This window comes from Pseudogymnoascus destructans (assembly GCF_001641265.1).
Source record: "Pseudogymnoascus destructans isolate 20631-21 unplaced genomic scaffold scaffold_4, whole genome shotgun sequence".
Classification (NCBI taxonomy): Eukaryota; Fungi; Ascomycota; class Leotiomycetes; order Thelebolales; family Thelebolaceae; genus Pseudogymnoascus; species Pseudogymnoascus destructans.
In genome coordinates, this window is record NW_020167523.1 from 898,143 (window position 1) to 918,529 (window position 20,387).

Below are 20,387 nucleotides of genomic sequence, written 5' to 3' on the forward strand. Positions count from 1 at the left end.
CACAGGGCACCCAGCTCACAGTAGTAGCATATGAGAGTGCGAGTCGGAGGCTAAACGGATGCTATCCTATAGGTCTAGTACGAAGGATACAAAAAAGATGAAGGGGGAACCCCGTTGAGTCTGTTTCCTTAGGTACCCGAAACGGGCCCGACTCGGTTATCCCAACCCTAGCCCTGAACCTTCCACCACAACAGGTCAGCATCGACCCTGAACCCTACACCCTTACCGTCCCCCACTATAGTGTAACTCGCTATGTGCTCCTCTACTGGTTCAAAACCACACCGAGTCGGATTTCATGCTTGTAGTGACCGTAACAGCTCTGAGGCAGGTTCTTCAAGTATCTAGGTAAGGAGGCATCCTTACATACAGTAACGTGACATCATGGTTATAGGGCTAGTAGGGCTAGGCTCTAGGCTAGCAGGGCTAGGTGGTAGCGTGACCTAGCTAGTGGATAGTTGGATAGTTGAGAAAATCAGAACTATCCCAACTATCTAACTATTCCTAACTATCCGAACTATCCGAACTATCTATAAAGGCACGATGCTACTATATAAGTAGATAGTATTTCCTTAGATAGGAGCCTCGTGCTTAACTTAATGTAGTATTCTTTACAATACTGTAACGTGTTACATAGAAAAGCCTTTGTGTTTAATCCCCTGCCTCCTCTGTTAAGTTAACCCTACGTAAGAAACCTCTATGCATCCTATTGGATAGGAAGCAGCGTTACACTCTACTATACTTGCGAGGATGACAAGAAGACCTAATAACGATATCGTTCTCTGTCTCCGGCTTCAGCCTTAGGCTTGGCTCTAGCTTCCTAGCATTATAATTATCACTTTTATAGGTGGGAGTATATCTCTCATTTTCCACCATCAACACGATGCAGAGCAAACATTCTTAATTCGCTCCTCTTAACCCGTCATTCTTCCTTGTGGAAGCTAACCTCTTCCAGGGGTGTATGATGCGCTACCGAGACGTCACGAACCCTGCATCTGCATGGGAATTAATTTAAACGGAAATCCCCCTCGCGGCAAAGACAAAGACAGGGATAGCTGCACCGACGACGGGCAGCGCATCTTGGCACACCTCAAGCTGAACGCGATCGAGACTCATTAAAAATCTCCCAATCTCCCTTTTCTCTCTTTCTCAAAAGTAAAATGTGAAGTCGGCAATCGATCGAATATGCCTTAGATGGTAGAAGACCAGAGACTACCCATCCGCCGCGATGCCAGAGTACCTCAACCTCGCGTCGACAACGACAGGAACCACCACTGCGCCCTCCCCTGAGAAGTCACTCACCATCTACCGGCACTCCAAACACCGCATCTTCACCTTTGAATCCTCCATCACCGAGCCAGCAGAATACGTCATCGCAGCCTCCAAATCGGCCCCTCCTCCACCGCGGCAACAGCGCCTCTTCCCCCCCGAAAGCCCCAGCGCCTCCTCCCTATCCTTAATCCCCATCATCGGCTCCCTACGATTTACCTCCTTCTGGTCCAAACTAACCCTCGAACTAGGCGACGGCGTAGCGCAAGTCGAGCACAATCGCTCCGCTAAGCGATTACGCCGTTCCGAAGCGAGCAAGAGGAAATGGAGACGCTGGTTTGGGATGAAAGAGCGCCCGGTGAAGGAGATGGAGGAGGTGGAGGTGCTGGGACTGGTGTTGGGGGTTGTAATGGAGAGGAGGCTGAGGGTGGGGTTGGGGTGGAGTGGGACGAGGGGGATGGCGAGGTCGTGGTTTAGGGGGGTTAGGGGGTATAGTCATGATGTGAAGGTATGTGATTCATCATGTCTATTTGGCGGTTGTGGTCTTTTAGTTTGCGATTGAGGGGTGGGTGACTGCCGTGTAACTGGATAGGACGCTGATTTGATGTCGTTGAAGCTTGTGAGGACTTCTGATCACGCTCTCATTGCTACGTATGAGAAGAAACACTGGGGTTGTAGTGCGGGCCCCGGAATGGATGGGAAGGGCAAGAAGAGGGCTATTGGGACGCTACGGATATATCCCGCTGCCTACGAGCGTCCACAGAGCGGCACTTTGGAGGACCTCAATGGCGAGAGTACCCAAGGGGTCAGATTAGCTCCCAAGCACAGGACGGGCAGTAACATCACCGGGACGCACACGGGAGACATTTTTGAGGAGGCAGTGGTACTATCATGCTGGGCTGCGCTAGAAGCAGAGCACCGGATTCGACATACCATACTGAACATACTAATAGCAATCGAACGCTGGAGGATGAAAGGTTACCAGTCCGAGTTCATTAATCTGATAATACCCTACATAACAAGACATCCCCAACGTCCAACGGGTCCATAACTGACATAATACTCCGAATTCTCACTTGACTCGCTCTCGCTCGTCCTTCTCCGTTTTGCGCGTCTCTCTTGTCGCTTTCGCCTCCTTATCCGCCGCGCTTGTCTCATTCGACGCCTGCGCTGCTCTTTTCTTCTCTCCTGGTCGACGTCCCTCACCATGTCGTCCTCGCTTTCGTGTTCTTCCCTGCCACGTTCGACTTCACTGTCCAGGCCACCACTCATCTCATGCTCGTCGACATCGGCGTCGTCTTGTGATCTGTTTTGAGAGTCGTTGTCACTGGTTTCGACGTTTGGTTTCTTTCTGATTTTTGCTTTGACGTCGTCTAGCTTTTGTCGGATGGTGCTTTTGATGCTCGCGGCTCTGCTTTTGATGCTTTCAACTCGGCTTTTTAAGCTGGCAGCTCTGCTTTTGAGACTTGCTGCTGCACTCTTTAAACTTGCAGGTTTGGTTTTCAATTTTGAGGCCTTGTTATTTGTATTTGCTGCCTTCCCCTTTTTATTTTCTTTCTCGTTTGCACCACCATTCCTCTTATATTTCTGTGGAGCCTTCTTCGGTTTTCTTGTGCCCTTCCGTGTCTCTGGCTGCTTCTCTTTCTTTGCCGACTTTCGCTTATTATCCCCAAACACTGACTTCCATATCCTCTCCATAAGACTAGGAGCCTCATCTTTCATCCTCTGCTTTTCTTCTCTTCGTCTCTTGCGCTCCTCTTTCTGCTACTCCCTTTCTATTTCCAATGCCGCCTCCGCAGCGCGAGCTCCTGGGGGCAAGGAAGGCGTATTCGGAGGAGACGGCAGACGACGATCAAAAGGATTGGGTGGGAAATCCCAGGATGGTCCTGAATTATGGCTTGAGACGTCCTTGTGATTTTGGGTCTGAAAAGGCGGCTTGAGAAGATCGTTTGCTTTCGGTCATTGAGCTTTATGCAGTGGATGAGAAGCAAAACAAGCAATTGACGTGTAGCAAGAGCGTTTAAGTAGCATATAGAGTGATTGTATGCATGAGTCCCTAGTGTTAAGTCATTTTGTTGATTCGTTTGCTTCGCTCCTTACGAGTGTGAATATATTTGTCTAAAGTGTTTGGGACAGTTGGTGAGGATTAATACCAACTATTTAAGTGGCTAGAACTCATCTCTTCACCTCTGCTTATGAGTGACTGGCTTGTTGATTGCAGCCCTGAGTGATTGAATGCCTGTACTTTAATTACAGTTGCTGTAATATCTGTTGTTATACACAGCACCTCTTCAGACTTTCAGCAGCAAGAGTAGTCCTCGTTTATTACCATCACAATTAGGGAGTTTTTTCGATCCTATAAGGTCACGGCTTTCAATATCTCATACATTGCACTACTTCAGCATTTGGAGCACGTATACTGTTGGTAGGATGATGCTAATACATTCATACTGGCCTCTCGTAGGCTGCATCATAACGCCGGCGCTATGCCAAGCTGTGGTATCTTACACATATCTATGCAAATCAAGGGTTCTCTCTCGCCGTACCACTTGGACTTTCACCACTCCAAACATTCTCCAGATCCTCACCCGGGAGTCCATATTTCGGGCTCAATATCGGCGTCACTTCCTCCCTGTTCTCCTGCCACTCGCGCGACTCGTGCGCACCGGGACTCTCCGAGTCGTCCTCACCAATAGCAAATCTACCATTCGGGTTGGTGTTCTCGTCATCACCCTCCTTGGGATCAATGACCGGAGATCCGTCCTCGGGCTCGAAGCCTTCGCGGACTTCTTCGCCTTCGTTTTCGTACGTGCGACTATGGGGTTGTTAGCACGTGCATGTTTAGAATGGGATTTGGCACTTACACGAAGCGTTTTGGCTCGACGGCGTTCCAGCCTGCGCTGCCCTCTTTCCTTGCGCGCACCCGTTCGATCTCCTCTGCGTCGGTGTCCTCAACGACAAGGTCCACGAGTTGGCTCCTGTCTGACTTGGCCGAACTAGATTCTAACGAATGGTGTCGAAGCATACCTTTTAACAGAGGAGCGCGGCCTTCTTCTCCGGTACTATCCTTGCCCTTACCTTTGCCTTTGGAACCTTCGCTCTCGGACCTTTGGGTCTGGGACTGGACCTTTTGCACGGTTTTCTTGACGTTCTTTTTGCGTTTGACTTCATGACTCCTTGTTGGCTGGATTAAGTGCCGATTTGCAGATGTTTTCAGCAACTCTGGTTCTTCCGTCATCCAGCTGCGCTTTTTGGCAGTATGTGCTGTAATTACTGGGTAATTCCAGTCACCAAACTCAAGCTTCCTTGCCTTTGCGTAAAGCTCCTCCTCGTCAACACCCAGGCCGTCAGAGTTGACAGTTCCATCGTTGGGGTTTTCAATGTAAGATGTCGCTTCTTCCGGGAGACCAGTGATTGATGTGCGTCCAGTACTGGGCCCTCCATTCCCGGCAAGCAATGGAGTTCGGGCATTGGCTTCTCCCGGCCTTGGAATCCAATACTTCCCCTTACCACCACGTTCGTATCGCATGCCCTCCATCATTCTTGCAACCCGAGAGCTGGACTCTTCGTGAGCTATTATATTGTCGCCAGAGTCGAATAAACGATACTCGTACTTTTTGCCGCTGAAAGTCTCCTTGGTATCCTCAATAAGATCTCGGATACCGAACGCGTCTCTGAGGGCATACTTGACTGGCAAACGCGCCGCTGATATACTGGCATCAGCGTAGTCATGCCATGAGAAGGCATACCAGTGGCCAATGGCGAATGCGGGCATTTCCAAACAAATTAGTGCATCTTGGATAGCTGCGGCAATATTGTCTGGAGTGTAGCCTTGCACATCATCTGGTATGACACCAAGCCACACCAATATCGACAGTCCGAACCCTTGCCAGTACGAAGCAAAGATGATAAGTTTTATGTTTAGAAACTTCGGCATTGGCCTGAATGGCTGCAAGTCTTTTGCCATAATGACCCAAAACATCCCCAGGGAGTATAAGCTGACTGTAACACTGATATTATATGCAATTCCACTCCACATATATCCAGATGTCAATCCCATATATCCTTCCTGGTATACCCCTGTTGCTTTCATTATAATGGATGCCAGGCCGAGAACAGGCTTTAACCACGCGTACTGCAGGATACCGCGTTTTATGGCGAGGAAGCTATGGGGATCAGAGATGTCGACTTTCGGTAGGAAGTGGTTCATGGGCCATAGGTGATGCACAGGTTCGCGACCATGCATCATGATGATTAGAGCTCGTTCGCCTCCGATGAAGTTGATAAGAAGCTGGAGAAACGTATATATAGTGAAAGCCTACCATGAATTAGAAGTTTTCTCGGCAGTAGGTTCGGAAGCTTTGTTCTTACCTCATAAACATCTCGAATGGGATCTACCCAGAAGGCTGCACTCAGGGATACTAAGCTTAACCAAGACGATATGGAGTATATGGGCACCCTGGTGGTGTCAGAGAGCGAAATTCATTAGAAGTTCATAGAACCTACATGAGCAAAATCCTAACCACATATCTCTGAAGAAGGGGCTTTCGATAGTTCTTTCTGTGAGGCAGTTCGTCAATATGTGTGCCTCTTCATGTGGGAGGGCGCGTGCTCATACGTTTGGAGCCATATGGACCTGTGGGAGCCTGGTCAGCAACTTGAACTCTGGAAGCTATTGTTTGAAAGCTTACACGATAGAAATCAGCGTCGCGATAAGAGAGGCGACGCCAGCGACAATGACGAGGCCATTTGCCAGCTTTTGTCCCGTCCCGCCAGAGTGTTTGTTATTATGCGTACCGTGGGACATATTGTCGGCCATGGCTGTGGGGACTTGGGATAATGACGTTTGCTGATGCCCTTGAGTAGCCTAAGGACATCCAACGCAAGCAATACAGTTCGGAGGCATGTTATTTTGTAGGTACACCCGATTATTCAGTCGTCGCTCAAATTCTGTGATTATATTTTATGTCGAACATCTTCAAGAGATTGGGTGGAAGATGTCGTACGCCTGGCAACCCCCTGTCACAATCACCTTGGTATCTGAAGGCGGTGGCAGAATCCACATGCTAAATGTTGACCTGAGTGGATAACATCCCAATGAGCTAGCATAGCTTCCCAATTCATGAATTCCAAATAAAACAACCTACCGTTATGCTTCTGGACAATACGCGCCTTATAAGGTGAAGGCAGCTTTTGCCTTGTTTAAGAGATGGTATAGCAGACACCAGTATCCGGCCCATGATCATGAGAAGACTCGAGAGAGGCCTTCCAGGAGACGATAAAGATGGCGGGAGGCTTGACAGCTGTGTCGTTGACCCCAATTCTAGCATTTAACTGGTAGGCATAGATGCAATGGCAGCGTGATATTTCATGTGCTGACAGCTTCAAGGGTGTTCTTGGTCGAGCTAATCGTTTGTGGAATACTGTAAGGACATTATCCCTCCTGCTCGGGATATCGCTAAACGTTGTCGTTAGCACATTATTCTTCCTCTTCTATTTCAACAGACTCTTCGCTACAATTGTATCGTACGGACTCCGGGCGTGGTCATGGCACAAATATCGAGTGTATGTGGACATACAGGCGCTACAGATTTCGTTGCTGGGTGGCCGCATTTTCTTCAAGGGACTTCGGTACCATGGAAACAACGAGACGATTCTCATACACAGTGGATTTATTACTTGGGCATATTGGCGCCGCAATGTGAGAGAGCTGGATCTCTGTCACGGAAGGGGCCTTCACAACGTATGGAGCGGATCTTCTGCCAAAAATGACGAAAATCATGAGGACCAATCTGCGACAGAGAGCGGTAGGAAGGCCGGCACGTCGGCGTTGCCTTGCCGCCTTAATGTTGAAATCAAAGGGCTGGAATGGTTCATCTATAATCGGAGTGCGGCATATGACTCCATAGTTGCTGGGCTCGCAAAGTCAGACGAGACCAAGCAAGAGAGCACCTTGGTAGATGATCCGACAGAGAAGGAGCAAGATAGGGGGTCGAAGAAACGTGGATTTCCCAAACCTAGCGTCCTCGCGAACATGTTGAGTAAACATTCGTTGGAGACTGACGACAGTTCAGGCCTCCCGCCCTTAACGGAGAAACATACGAATAGAGAGTCTTCAAGAAGCCCGGACAGTCTGCACTCTGACGATAGCAGTGCATACCATGACGAGGACAACCAGGAAATCGAAAAGAGTTTTATACTCAATCTTCTTCCCCTGCACATCGATTGCGTCAAAGCAGCTGTAGTTATGGGGAATGACAACACAAAGAGTGTGTTTATCACGAAAGCTGATAAATTTTCTGCTAACATCAATGCTACTGCTTGCCGCGGACCAGATTTATACAAGCAAGTTTTCGACCTACAGCTTGACCATCCTATGATTCAGTTAAAGCCCAATGAGGACTATAACGAGGACCAAACTGCAACGGCGAATCGAGCTAAAGACGATATCAAGGAGCGCACTGATGCTGTTGATGGCGTCCTCCACCCGTCTCGCTTCTTTCACCAGTATCGGCGAAATGCATGGCACAAACTCCAGAGCATTGTACCGTACTTTAGTAGCTCTGTGGAAACATTCTCGAGTTCAACTGCCGAGCCTGTGCTCTCAGATTCAAACACACAGGGGAATCTACATCAATGGCAAGGTCTTTCGCGCTACCTTAATGATGAAGAAGACGGTAAAGCGAAATGGTCGTCTTTCGAATACGCCACTGTAACGACCATTCTCGACAGCCCTGAAGCCAGCGTAAGCTATTATTGGGATATACCTGGAAAAGTTCCTGTGGAAATGGGTTCTTCCAAGCCACAGCCGTGGCAGACTAATGATATCAATGGAGACCTACCACCCGAATGGGGCATAGACGTCATCATTAAGGGGGCATTGGTAAATTATGGACCATGGGCGGATCGACAACGGGCAGACTTACAAAGGGTATTCTTCCCCAGCCTGTGCAAAGATGCAACCCCGGCAGATAATTTGAAGCCTGGAGAAACAAGGGTGGCTTCAAACCTCAAAATCTACATCCAGTTAGATGATGATACAACTCTCCGTGTTCCTATTCGCGAGGAGTCGAAGAACTGGAAATGGAAGTCGCAAGCAGATACCATGACATCCCAAATGCAAGAGCAGAATAGACGCAGCAGCAAGAGCTCGCGGAAACAGAAAGCGAAAGGGGGTACTGCAGGCCCAGGGATACGCCCATTTGGCTGGCTAGACCTGAAGATCTGCAAGAATGCCACCATTCATTATAACATGGACATGGTAGCTGGAGTTTCCGGGTTCTCGAATACCTTGGATGTGGAGTTTCCAAACTTAGAGATCACAACGAGTGTCAACCATGGAATTCTGTGTCGATCTCTCAACCAGAGATTGTCATGCAATCTGTCAAACCCCCTTGGCTGGAATGCCTTTCACACCTGGAAATTCGATTTTGTCAGCAACGGGATGGAATTATTCATTTTGAGAGAACATATCTTTTTGTTCATTGATCTAATAGATGATTGGACGTCTGGCCCACCACCTGATTATCTCACTTTTACGCCCTTTCACTATCTCCTGAAACTCCAATTTGGCGACTTCAAGCTTTACCTGAACGTCAATGACTCAAATATAATCAACAATCCATCAGACTTTGACGACAACTCTTTTCTGATACTAGATGGGACGGGATTGGTAGCAAACCTTTGTATACCACTTGATAAGTATCGACCGCATAGGAATAATGTTCCCTTCGATCTGGTGATTGATAGAGCAAATCTTGTTCTCCATGTACCACCATGGAAAACTCAAGCTACCTTCATGCCCTCGAATGAACTTGCACAGGTGGAAGGGGTTACAATCGAGGGGAAATACCAATACTGTGATACTACGTCGCCAAGCAACACGGACACACTGCTGGTGGATGTTTCTGGCCGCAACCTAGAAGTACAGCTCTACGGATTCCTCATACGTTATTTTATGAAGATCAAAGACAACTATTTTGGGGAAGACATTCATTTCAGGACGTTGGAAGAGTACCAGCAAATTATAAATGCTAAAGACCCAGATACGGAAGCTCTTCTCAACAAACCTCCACCTAAGAAGAGTAATGATCTGGATGTCATAATAAGCATTGGCTGCAAGACTTCAGGTGCCCTCCTGCCGGCCAACTTGTATTCAGCAAAGGATCACGTACGAGTTGAGATAGCAAGTCTGTCCGCAGATTTGCGGTTCACAAACTATTATATGGACCTAAATATCAGCCTCAGCCCTTTAGTATTCTCGCTGGGGATGCAAAAAGGCTTGCCAACCTCGATGACTTCTATCACTGGCTCTCAGCTTTTCGTTGACGGGGTGGAGATATTTGGAAACCGACTTTTCGGCCTGCCACCCACCGAGCCTACATATCTCTGCAATTGGGATTTTACAGTTGGGTTGGTACGAGGAGAGATGACGGCAGAATTTCTCATGAAATTGTCTGCGGCTGTGAAGGCATTTGCGTTCTCGTTTGATGACGACGAAAACGCTCTGCCTCATGTTTCCCCTGAAATCTTGCATGACGCGACATTCCTCAGGGCATCAGTAGAACATGTTCATATTTGGGCCCATGTGGAGGATGCTGCCTTTCTGCTTTCAACCGGGCCTTTGCGCGTCAGCTTCAACGATCTAGCAGGGCTACTTTATTCGAAGAAACTAAAGGTTACTATTCCGGATCTAGCCCTGGGATGTGTAGATGCCGATTCGGCGTCACGTCATAGATCGAGAGCAAGCCATCCGGTGGAAACTCATGCATATATCACAACGACAATTGAGTTTACCATCGTGAATAGAAAGGCCGGATTCAATGACGACAAGAGATTACAACAAGCACATATTAGGCACGAGGACTCAAGGACACAAAGAACGCAATTTCTTCTTGTTGATGGCCCATTTAGGCCGCCCCCAATACAAGTCGACGCTCCCGCTATGTGTTTCCCTCCGGTTCCGCTACCTATCAAGGACTGCAATATTTACCATTCCGACCGTAGCACCTCGAGCATCGCATCATCACTACACTCAAAGCAATATCTTCGTCGCAAAAGCTCTTTTCTGTCCCTAACGAGTTCCGAACGATCTAGCCAAAAAAGCATCATTCGGACTCACAGTAGTCTCTCTGAGCCTAAGGTTCAATATAATTCATCGGGTTCGCCATCGAGGAGCCGCCAACTTGGTGACAATCTCCGCTTAACGCCACTACCACGCGATGTTTCAGCAGCATCTACTGGCCGCCAGCCTTCCTTTTACAGCGCAGTTGATCACAACGATTTGCGGGCACGCGCTTCATCCCGCGTTATTTTTTCGAGCCCGTTCATGTCACCATATTTTCCCCTCGATGATGTTGAGCCAGACATGGGCAATCTTCCGGAGCTTAACGAACATGACCTGGACCAAGCTCCACCTCCCAGTGCCGAAATGAAACCGGCTGATAAGATATTCGATGACAATACTGGATACACGAGTTTCATTGTTGAGTTCAAGCAGGGTATCAGAGCTTTCTCGAACCCCCAGGCGATAGAGGCAGTTACAAGTCTTATAGAAGTACTGCAGCCTACTTCCGCGGAAGATATTATTGATTCTGTTCAAGTCGAGTCTATAACCGATATCTTCGCGGCAAAAAAGCAGATAGTGGTGGCGGGTAAGAATACGGACGTTAATATCGTCCTTCCTATCATTCGGCTTCGATTCGCCAATACGGTTGTATCTGAGTCCGGCCAGCGTTCTGATCAGCCCCTCGACCAGTATGATTTCTCCGCTCGAGGCATGTCAGTGATAACTCGCCAAAGGTCAGCTGCGAAAGAGAATGTCGACAGATCTAAATCAGACGAAGCGTCCGCAGTTCGTGTGCGTGTGCTTTCGGCGGAGGTCTCCGCCAAGGAAAGGAGCCATGGCAGGGCTGATGCCCAAGCAGCAATTAATGGCTGCGTCGAAGATATCTCATTCTGGATGGCATCTGATAAAATTATGTCGGGACACCTCAAGATTAAAGCCGTTGATGTGGAGATGGCAAGCTCTAAAGTGAAGTACCTGGCGTCGCTACTACATCGAACTACCCACATGGCCGCTGAAGCTGGCGATGGTTTCGCCAGCTTGGCTAGGTGGCAAACCAATCGAATAAGGCACACTGTGTTCCTTCTATCCACCCAGGGTCAGCGAACAGGCGACCCTTTGTTTATGACAAGGCCATCGTATGTATTACGATCTGCTGCGGGCCATCTCAGGACAACCGACTCTTGGAAATTAATAACCCGCCTCCGCCATGTATATTCGTCCCTCGGGCACGATGAGAAACAGAGGATAGAAAGGCTTCTTTCAGAACGCGACTCGGCCTATTACTCTGAAAATATCCGGGAGCAAGTTCAAGCCGGTTTCGAGAAATGGCGAAGCTGGGATCTAGAAAATCTGACTGAATGTGTCCTTATGACGAAGATATTTGGATCGCTCATAAGAGATGACACTACGTCCCCTCAAACTCAGAAACCAGCGCAGTTCGGGGCCGCTATAACTCGAACCAGCTTCGTTTTAGATCCAGGGCCAAAGCAAAACGAGATTGTTCTCGCAACTTTGGCTGCAAATGCCTCTATAAACCAACCACACGCAGATGATGCACCGGATCAAGCCAACCCTCCACATGACACCTGCACGATCGTACAGATCTATTGCATGGAATCGTCAATAACTTTAAACTGGGAGCTATGCGAGCTTATTGAAGTTACCACCAAATTGTACAATGAAACAGAGGCTAGTCCAGCATCAGGACAACCAGCGCCAGCTGTAAAGCCTCCAACAGCGACCCAAATAGACAAACCCAGGCAATCGCTGCATATTATTTTTGCCTCCGATAATGGATCCGTTACGCTTGACACCATCAACGTTCGAGCGAGGTCGCTTAGTACAGGTCTCAAAGTATCGTTAATGATTGCAGAAGGGCTATGTGATGGTAGGAATATTGCTACTGCCTTGATCACTGCCGACGCGGCAACGTCCAAATTCCGAAGCCATCACCAAGATCTCGCTATCCATCAATTTCTCGCTCCGACAATAAACGTCTCGCGAGAGAGTCGCGTTGTGGGCAAAGTCAAAGAAAACGCTTGGAAGGTTGCCGGTAACTCGCAAGAATTATCACTCGTTGTCAAACAAGATCCCGTTGCTCTCCTACAAGTCGTAGACCGCATACTAGGAGACGAAGTACGCCAAATAAGTCAAATTTTGCGGAGTTTGCCCAAGAAACCGGTACAACGGCCAGTTAAAAGCCCTGTGGCCAGTTCCACTGCTATTGACAAGATAAACATTGCTTTGTTTCTCGATGAGTACCATATTAGCATCCCTTTACTGAACTCAGTTCGTTATGATATTGCCGGCATCGTAGCCAGAGCGTCCTTGGCAGCAAGGCAGGGGGAGGAGTTTGTTTTCGACTTTGACATCAAAGAAAACGAGCACGATATCCAGACTGAAACGACGGGAAAGTCTCAAAAAATCTCAGTGCTAAAGCTCCCTCCAACAAATGGTCGCGTTATAGCACAGATAAATGAGAATGAACATAAATTCTCGGTGTTTGTTTCGGTCGAGCCTATATTCCTCGACGCAGCAAAGATCCAGAATGTTGTTGCGGCGCTCAACAGGCCCGAAATGACTAATCTGATGGATGAAGCCCGTGGAGTCTTTCGAACCCTTAAGAGCCACATACCAGAGAGCACAAATCCAGGCAAAGTACCGACTAAGCAAGAAATCGTGAAAGATACTCCCAAACCTTTCATATACGATGCCCATCTGTCATTGGCAGGCTTGGAGGTGTTTACCGACGCATCGAACGGCAACAATAACGATAGCAAAGCACGCTTAACTTTTAACCTCGGAATTGTGCAAGTTGAAGCACACAACCGCGTTGCTATGGCTGGGCCCCCACTAGAATTTCCCGAGCTTCAGCTAAACCTTCGCAGAGTGGTAGCTAATCTGACCTCTATTGCCAATACAGGCGAAGGAGAGAGCTGCGGAAACTTTGCATTTGCAGCTAAATTCACCGCCGGGTCAAAGGAAGCTGAAGACAGGGGCCAGGTCCGCTCGTATCACTTGACAAGTGATAGCTTGGAGATCAACCTATTTGCCGATACAGTTTCAACGATAGTGAATGTCGTTGGCCATCTGCAGACTAAAATCAAAGAGTTGGAACTGCCGCGGGAGGTACATTACTTTCAGAGATTTCGCAATCCCCGGATTACCGTCGAAGAAGACCTGGGCACCCCTGAGAGTCCAGCAGCATCATTGAATTTGTTTGATGCCATGTTTTCGCTGGAGCTAGCCAATTGGCAGATTAGCTGGATTGTTATTTCGCCATGTGTAGATCAGACAGAGGGCATGGAGAACTTGGTCCTATCTATACAGCGGATCGGCTTATCAACCAGGAAGAAGAAGTCCGCGCGCCTTAGCATCGAGAACTTAATGCTCCAGATGGTCCCTCCCGATCAAACCAAGAATTTACGGTCTCAAAATTCAGCTCTTTTGCCTGAAGTTGTTTTCAACATAGGATTAGTATCAACAGCAGATGCGACTCGCCTTGCCTTCCAAGCTGCCGGGAAATCGTTAGATCTACGACTCACGTCACAATTCATTACCCCTGGATCGAATATTCGGAAATCTATCGTGAGCGCGGCGCAAAAGGCTCGCTCGGCGTCGGCATCCTGGATGACGAGTCCTGCCTCAGAGAAGCCCAGCGACACGGCGAAAAACATTTTCTTCGGGAAGAAGAAAATGGAGTCGTTATTGGTTGATGCGGACTTTGCGGGCGCCGTTGTTCATCTTCAAGGGATGAAAACGTCGGACAGCGCAATGTCTTTGCTTCCAGATAAGCGTAGTAGAGCGCCTCAGGGGGGAAGATATGGCCAATTCGCGCAAGATGAAGCGACCGGTTCAACTATGCTACGTTCCCCGGGCCTGGCGATTAAAGTCGAATACAAGGACAACGGTCTCGATGATCCATCGCTGAACGCCGAAGTCAAAGTCAATGCGTCCAAAAACATATTGTATCCGCAGGTGGTCCCGCTCATAATGGAAATTTCATCAAATGTCCAAGCCGTTATGAGCAACAATAACGAGCCAGAAGGAGAACCTCCCACATCGCAAAAGATAATGAGCGTGGCCGACGATAATATTCTTACAGTAGACCCGAGCGCGGTATTGGGGCGAACAAGATTGAACCTCGGAATACGTATCTGTGCCCAGGAATTCGGTCTCAGCTGCCAACCAATTGCGAGGGTGGCTGCAACAGCAAGGCTAGACGACATTTACATCACAATGAACACAGTACGCTCCGTGGACCACGGCCATTTCTTCGCCTTGTCTGCCTCCATAAACAACCTTCAGGCCTCGGTTCAGCATGTATATTCACGAGAGTCTACCGGCAGCTTTGATGTCGACTCGATTGTCTTATCGTTGATGAATAGCAAGCATGTCAGCGGTACTAGCGGGCTCTCGGCCATACTGAAAGTCAGCCCCATGAAGGTCCTTGTAAACGCCAAGCAGATACAAGATTTTCTCTTGTTCCGTGACATATGGATGCCAACCGACTTGGGAAATGGGCCTGCACCCCCACCTGTACCTCAACAGGAAAGAACCTCACAAGCCCAGACATATCTTGTTCAGCGTTACCAGCAGGTGGCAGCAACAGCGGCGTTTTCCTGGAACGCAACTATCTCAATTGAAGAACTCGATGTCCAATTGGACCTTGGCCAAGCTATTGGGAGATCGACATTTGTAATATCAGATTTCTGGATTTCCTCTAGGAAAACTTCCGACTGGGAGCAAAATCTACGTCTTGGGTTCGAAAAGGTCGGTATCGACAGTACTGGCAGGATGAGCGGCTTTACGTCTCTACAGAATTTCCGAATCCGGACATCCATTCAATGGCCCGAGCGAGAAAAGGCGTTGAATCAGACACCGCTAGTCCAGGGAGCTATATCTTTCAGTCACTTCCATCTGAAAGTTGCCTTTGACTATCAAGCATTTTTAGTAGCAGACATCACCTCCATCCAATTAATGCTGCACAATGTCCGCAACGGGCCCAGCGCGGCCGGTGATAGACTTGTTTCAATGCTCGACGGCGATTCTGTTCAGATATTCTGTACCACGACAAGTGCTTCTCAGGCGCTAGCACTTTATCAAGCACTTGAGAAGTTGATGCAGGAAAGGAAATCAAATTACGAGTCCTCATTGCAAGAGATAGAGCGCTTTATTAGACGGAGGCCATCAACATTTCCTGCTCCTGAAATCGCCGAAGTTACCCCACCTCCACAAGAAGAGCTCGCGAAGGCACCTATTACGTTGCATACAGATGTGGTTGTGACATTAAAAGAAGTTAACATGGGTGCTTATCCGAGCACATTTTTCGACGCTCAGATCTTTAAGATCGAAGCACTCAATGCAGAGTTCAGGTTTGCAGTTACAGTCCCAGTTGGAATAGTGCACAGTAGGCTCGGTCTTACCCTAGGTCAGCTCCGTATCGGACTGGCAGGAGTCAAATCACCTGGGCAACCCAAGAGCACCGATGAACTGTCTGTGGAAGAAGTCGTCAGCAGCGCCACCGGCTCTAGAGGCGGCACGATCCTCAAGGTGCCAAGGGTGGAGGCTACAATGGAGACATGGCAATCGGCAGGCTCGAACCAGATTGACTACATCTTTAAATCATCATTCGAGGGCAAGGTCGAGGTTGGCTGGAACTATTCTCGAATCAGTTACATCCGCGGCATGTATGGCAATCATGCGAAATCACTCGCCCAGCGTCTTGGCAAGCCTCTGCCGCCATCAGCAGTCAAGATTACTGGAGTGCCGGAGGCTGACGAGGGCGGCGAAGAGCGTGCAACAGGCGAACAACAGAAGATCACGGCTGAGGTCACAGTGCCACAGTCAAAGTATGAGTATGTCGCCCTTGAACCTCCAATCATTGAAACGCCACAGTTGAGAGAGATGGGTGAGGCCACCCCGCCATTGGAGTGGATTGGGCTACAGAGGGACCGGCTGCCGAATCTGACACATCAGATTCTGATTGTGACATTGCTGGAGCTGGCCGGTGAGGTGGAGGATGCGTATTTGAAGATACTGGGGTCCTCGTAAGGCGTATAGTATGATTGTGCATAGCCCGTTTCGGGTTATCATGTATGGTATGAAGTTGCGTTGCGTTTTTAGGAGTCTTAGCGGGGGCGTTGGGAGGTATGAAGCACTTTTCATCACTGCTGGCTCAGGACGAGCCTCATAATACTGAATATAATTATATGTCCAACCTACAACAATAGAATGCCAGCTGCTGATTATCGAGGCGGTGATTGGTTGTGGTGGCGATGCCGTGTTCTTGTCCAAGCTCGGTACTGTAGGGAGTAGAGTGAGCTTACCTTACCATAACTAGCTCCGCCCCTCGCAGCTTGGCCGATGATTCCTTCGCTGTAGAGCCTTTCGCTCATATGATGGCAGGAGGGGGCGGGGTCCAAGATACAATTCTTCAGCGTGTAGATGGTATTTTTGGTATTTTATATCAGCTTTATATCCAAAAATCACCTGTGTCTTGACAATTTCCACGCCGCGGCGTCATCGGGTGCTGTATGATGCTATGGAAACAGTACTTAGTGACTTCCGCACCTCTTTCCGTCGACTCACATTGGGATAAGACATTTGCGGGCGATAGTAGTCCATTTCCGGTTAGACTCCACAAACAACCCTCTGCCCCACTAACCAAAGATATCTTCACCTTCTCCCACCCTACCATTTGAAAAGACCTCCTCCTTCCTTTCTCACCGCAAAGTCCATCATCAGAAGCATCAAAGCCATCTTCTGCGCATTCTATCATCACTGCTTAGGGTCAACCGAAGGCAGTATAAGATAGAATACAAAGACCTCAAGGAGACTCTCAGAAAGTCCCTCGAGTCTCAGATCCGACCCCGCTTCGGCACCAGAAAAATTCACCATTAATCAGCTTTTGAAGCTCCACCGCCATCATGGTTAAGTGAGTTCTCCTGCAAAATCCCCCGACAAAATTCGAGCTTGTCGAGATGTTTTTCCATCTTCAGTTGCATCTTGATGGGAGTTTTGGGATTCTGGTTATGACATCTGTGAACACATTGCTAATCATGCTCCGTCTACAGCTTCACTATCGAGGAGGTCCGCGCGCTGATGGACAAGCCGACCAACGTGCGTAACATGTCCGTTATTGCTCACGTCGATCACGGAAAGTCCACTCTTACCGATTCCCTCCTGTCCAAGGCTGGTATTATCTCTTCGGCGAAGGCCGGTGAGGCCAGAGCCACTGATACCCGTGCTGATGAGCAGGAGCGCGGTATTACCATCAAGTCGACTGCCATCTCCCTGTACGGAAAGCTCACCGACCCTGAGGACATCAAGGACATTATTGGCCAGAAGACCGACGGTGGTGATTTCTTGATCAACTTGATCGATTCGCCCGGTCACGTTGATTTCTCCTCTGAGGTTACTGCTGCTCTCCGTGTCACTGATGGTGCTCTCGTCGTCGTCGACACCATTGAGGGTGTCTGCGTCCAGACCGAGACCGTCCTTCGTCAAGCTCTAGGTGAGCGTATCAAGCCTGTTGTTATCATCAACAAGGTTGATCGTGCTCTTCTCGAGCTCCAGATCGAGAAGGAGGACCTTTACCAGTCCTTCTCCCGTACCATCGAGTCCGTCAACGTCGTTATATCCACCTACTTCGACAAGTCCCTCGGTGATGTCCAGGTCTACCCATACAAGGGAACGGTTGCCTTCGGTTCCGGTCTTCACGGATGGGCTTTCACTATCCGCCAGTTTGCTCAGCGTTACGCCAAGAAGTTTGGTGTTGACCGTGTCAAGATGATGGAGCGCCTTTGGGGCGATAACTACTTCAACCCCCACACCAAGAAGTGGACCAACAAGGGCACCCACGAGGGCAAGCCTTTGGAGCGTGCCTTCAACCAGTTCATCTTGGATCCTATTTTCAGAATCTTCAACGCTGTCATGAACTTCAAGAAGGACGAGATCAACACCCTTCTCGAGAAGCTGAGCATCAAGCTCACTTCTGATGACCGCGACAAGGAGGGCAAGGCTCTCCTCAAGATTGTCATGCGAACTTTCTTGCCCGCTGCCGATGCCATGTTGGAGATGATGATTCTCCACTTGCCATCCCCAGTTACCGCCCAGAACTACCGTGCTGAGACTCTCTACGAGGGTCCCCCAGACGATGAGGCCTGCCTCGGTATCAAGAACTGTGACCCCAAGGGCCCTCTCATGCTCTACGTCTCTAAGATGGTGCCCACTTCCGATAAGGGTCGTTTCTACGCTTTCGGTCGTGTCTTCTCTGGTACCGTCAAGTCTGGACTCAAGGTCCGCATCCAGGGTCCTAACTACGTTCCCGGCAAGAAGGATGATCTTTTCATCAAGGCTATCCAGCGTACCGTCCTCATGATGGGTGGCAAGGTCGACCCCATTGACGATGTGCCAGCCGGTAACATCCTTGGTCTCGTCGGTATTGATCAGTTCTTGTTGAAGTCTGGTACTCTTACCACCTCCGACACCGCCCACAACCTGAAGGTCATGAAGTTCTCCGTCTCCCCCGTTGTCCGTCGCTCCGTCGAGGTCAAGAACGCCCAGGATCTCCCCAAGTTGGTTGAGGGTCTTAAGCGTCTCTCCAAGTCCGATCCTTGTGTCCTGACTTACATCTCTGAGTCCGGTGAGCACGTTGTTGCTGGTGCTGGTGAGCTCCATTTGGAGATTTGCTTGAAGGATCTCGAGGAGGACCACGCTGGTGTCCCTCTCCGCATTTCCGACCCCGTTGTCGCCTACCGTGAGACTGTCACCACCCAGTCGAGCATCACTGCTCTCTCCAAGTCGCCCAACAAGCACAACCGTATCTACATGATCGCTGAGCCCCTCTCTGAGGAGGTTTCCAACCTGATTGAGGCCGGAAAGATCACCCCCCGTGACGATATCAAGACCCGTGCCCGTCTCCTTGCTGATGAGCACGGATGGGATGTCACTGATGCCCGTAAGATTTGGTGCTTCGGTCCCGACACCAACGGTGCCAACTTGTTGGTCGATCAGTCCAAGGCCGTCCAGTATCTCCTCGAAATCAAGGACTCCGTCGTCTCTGGTTTCCAGTGGGCTTCGAGAGAAGGACCAGTCGCTGAGGAGCCCATGCGCTCTATCCGCTTCAACATCATGGATGTCACCCTCCACGCCGATGCCATCCATCGCGGTGGTGGTCAAATCATCCCAACTGCCCGTCGTGTCCTCCTCGCTTCCACCCTTCTTGCCGAGCCCGGTCTCCTCGAGCCCGTCTTCTTGTGCGAAATTCAAGTTCCAGAGTCCGCCATGGGTGGTGTCTACGGTGTCCTTACCCGCCGTCGTGGTCACGTCTTCGCTGAGGAGCAGCGCCCCGGCACACCTCTCTTCACCATTAAGTCTTACCTCCCCGTCAACGAGTCCTTCGGTTTCAATGCCGATCTCCGCTCGCATACCTCTGGACAGGCCTTCCCCCAGTCCGTCTTCGATCATTGGCAGATTCTTCCCGGTGGATCCCCGCTTGACCCCACCTCCAAGGTCGGCCAGGTCGTCACCGAGATGCGTAAGCGCAAGGGTATCAAGGCCGAGGTTCCAGGTGTCGACAACGTAAGTTTTCCCTCTTCACTCCACCTATCCCGCACAGATTACTAACACTGCATAGTTCTACGACAAGCTATAAACTGCTCTCGTCCCTGATAGACTTCCTCTCCACCAGGTGTTGCACCGCGTTTCCCGCGGTTCATGCAGTACTATGACTGAATGACACCCACGAAAAGCCATGTTCCCTCGTGGCGGTGCTCTGACGGGCAACGGAGACGTTGAACGGTAGAAGCGGCGCCATGATGCAGATCAGAAGAACAAAATTATACATCAGTTCCGTTTTTTCCCGATTTTTGTTTTTGCTTGCTCTTTGTTTTGTTAAGTAGCTTCGACATTCTTTAGGTATATGCTAAGGAATCGAGATGAAAGTATAAAGAATGCTGCGGTTTTGTTATTTGAGTGACTGATATAATGTGATTCTCTGTATGTACTTGCCACCTCCGTAATACCTAACTTTCCAAATATCACGGGATAG

The 20,387-nt window shown here is 49.3% G+C and overlaps 5 protein-coding genes across 5 annotated transcripts; 3 read left to right on the top strand and 2 right to left on the bottom strand.

Moving 5' to 3' along the window:
• Window positions 1–1,051: 1,051 nt before the first annotated feature.
• On the top strand, window positions 1,052–2,240 carry VC83_02018 (uncharacterized protein; the record flags this gene model as incomplete). Its single annotated transcript, XM_024465688.1, has 3 exons — window positions 1,052–1,774; window positions 1,859–2,149; window positions 2,220–2,240. The coding sequence occupies exons 1-3, from the start codon at window positions 1,226–1,228 to the stop codon at window positions 2,238–2,240; spliced, it is 861 nt and encodes a 286-aa protein (XP_024326878.1). The 5' UTR covers window positions 1,052–1,225.
• Window positions 2,241–2,277: 37 nt separating this feature from the next.
• On the bottom strand, window positions 2,278–3,296 carry VC83_02019 (uncharacterized protein; the record flags this gene model as incomplete). Its single annotated transcript, XM_024465689.1, has 1 exon — window positions 2,278–3,296. The coding sequence occupies exon 1, from the start codon at window positions 2,986–2,988 to the stop codon at window positions 2,278–2,280; it is 711 nt and encodes a 236-aa protein (XP_024326879.1). The 5' UTR covers window positions 2,989–3,296.
• Window positions 3,297–3,610: 314 nt separating this feature from the next.
• Window positions 3,611–6,257, bottom strand: VC83_09600 (uncharacterized protein). Its single transcript, XM_024473013.1, has 6 exons — window positions 5,958–6,257; window positions 5,885–5,902; window positions 5,773–5,826; window positions 5,638–5,725; window positions 4,131–5,584; window positions 3,611–4,081 (listed from the first exon to the last, which is right to left on the bottom strand). The coding sequence occupies exons 1-6, from the start codon at window positions 6,083–6,085 to the stop codon at window positions 3,790–3,792; spliced, it is 2,034 nt and encodes a 677-aa protein (XP_024328781.1). The 5' UTR covers window positions 6,086–6,257; the 3' UTR covers window positions 3,611–3,789.
• Window positions 6,258–17,045, top strand: VC83_02020 (uncharacterized protein). Its single transcript, XM_024465690.1, has 3 exons — window positions 6,258–6,603; window positions 6,656–6,691; window positions 6,742–17,045. Exons 1-3 carry the CDS (start codon window positions 6,551–6,553, stop codon window positions 16,385–16,387), a joined length of 9,735 nt encoding a protein of 3,244 aa, XP_024326608.1. The 5' UTR covers window positions 6,258–6,550; the 3' UTR covers window positions 16,388–17,045.
• On the top strand, window positions 17,046–20,288 carry EFT1 (Elongation factor 2). Its single transcript, XM_024465691.1, has 3 exons — window positions 17,046–17,270; window positions 17,410–19,918; window positions 19,974–20,288. Exons 1-3 carry the CDS (start codon window positions 17,263–17,265, stop codon window positions 19,989–19,991), a joined length of 2,535 nt encoding a protein of 844 aa, XP_024326606.1. The 5' UTR covers window positions 17,046–17,262; the 3' UTR covers window positions 19,992–20,288.
• The last annotated feature ends 99 nt before the right edge of the window (window positions 20,289–20,387 follow it).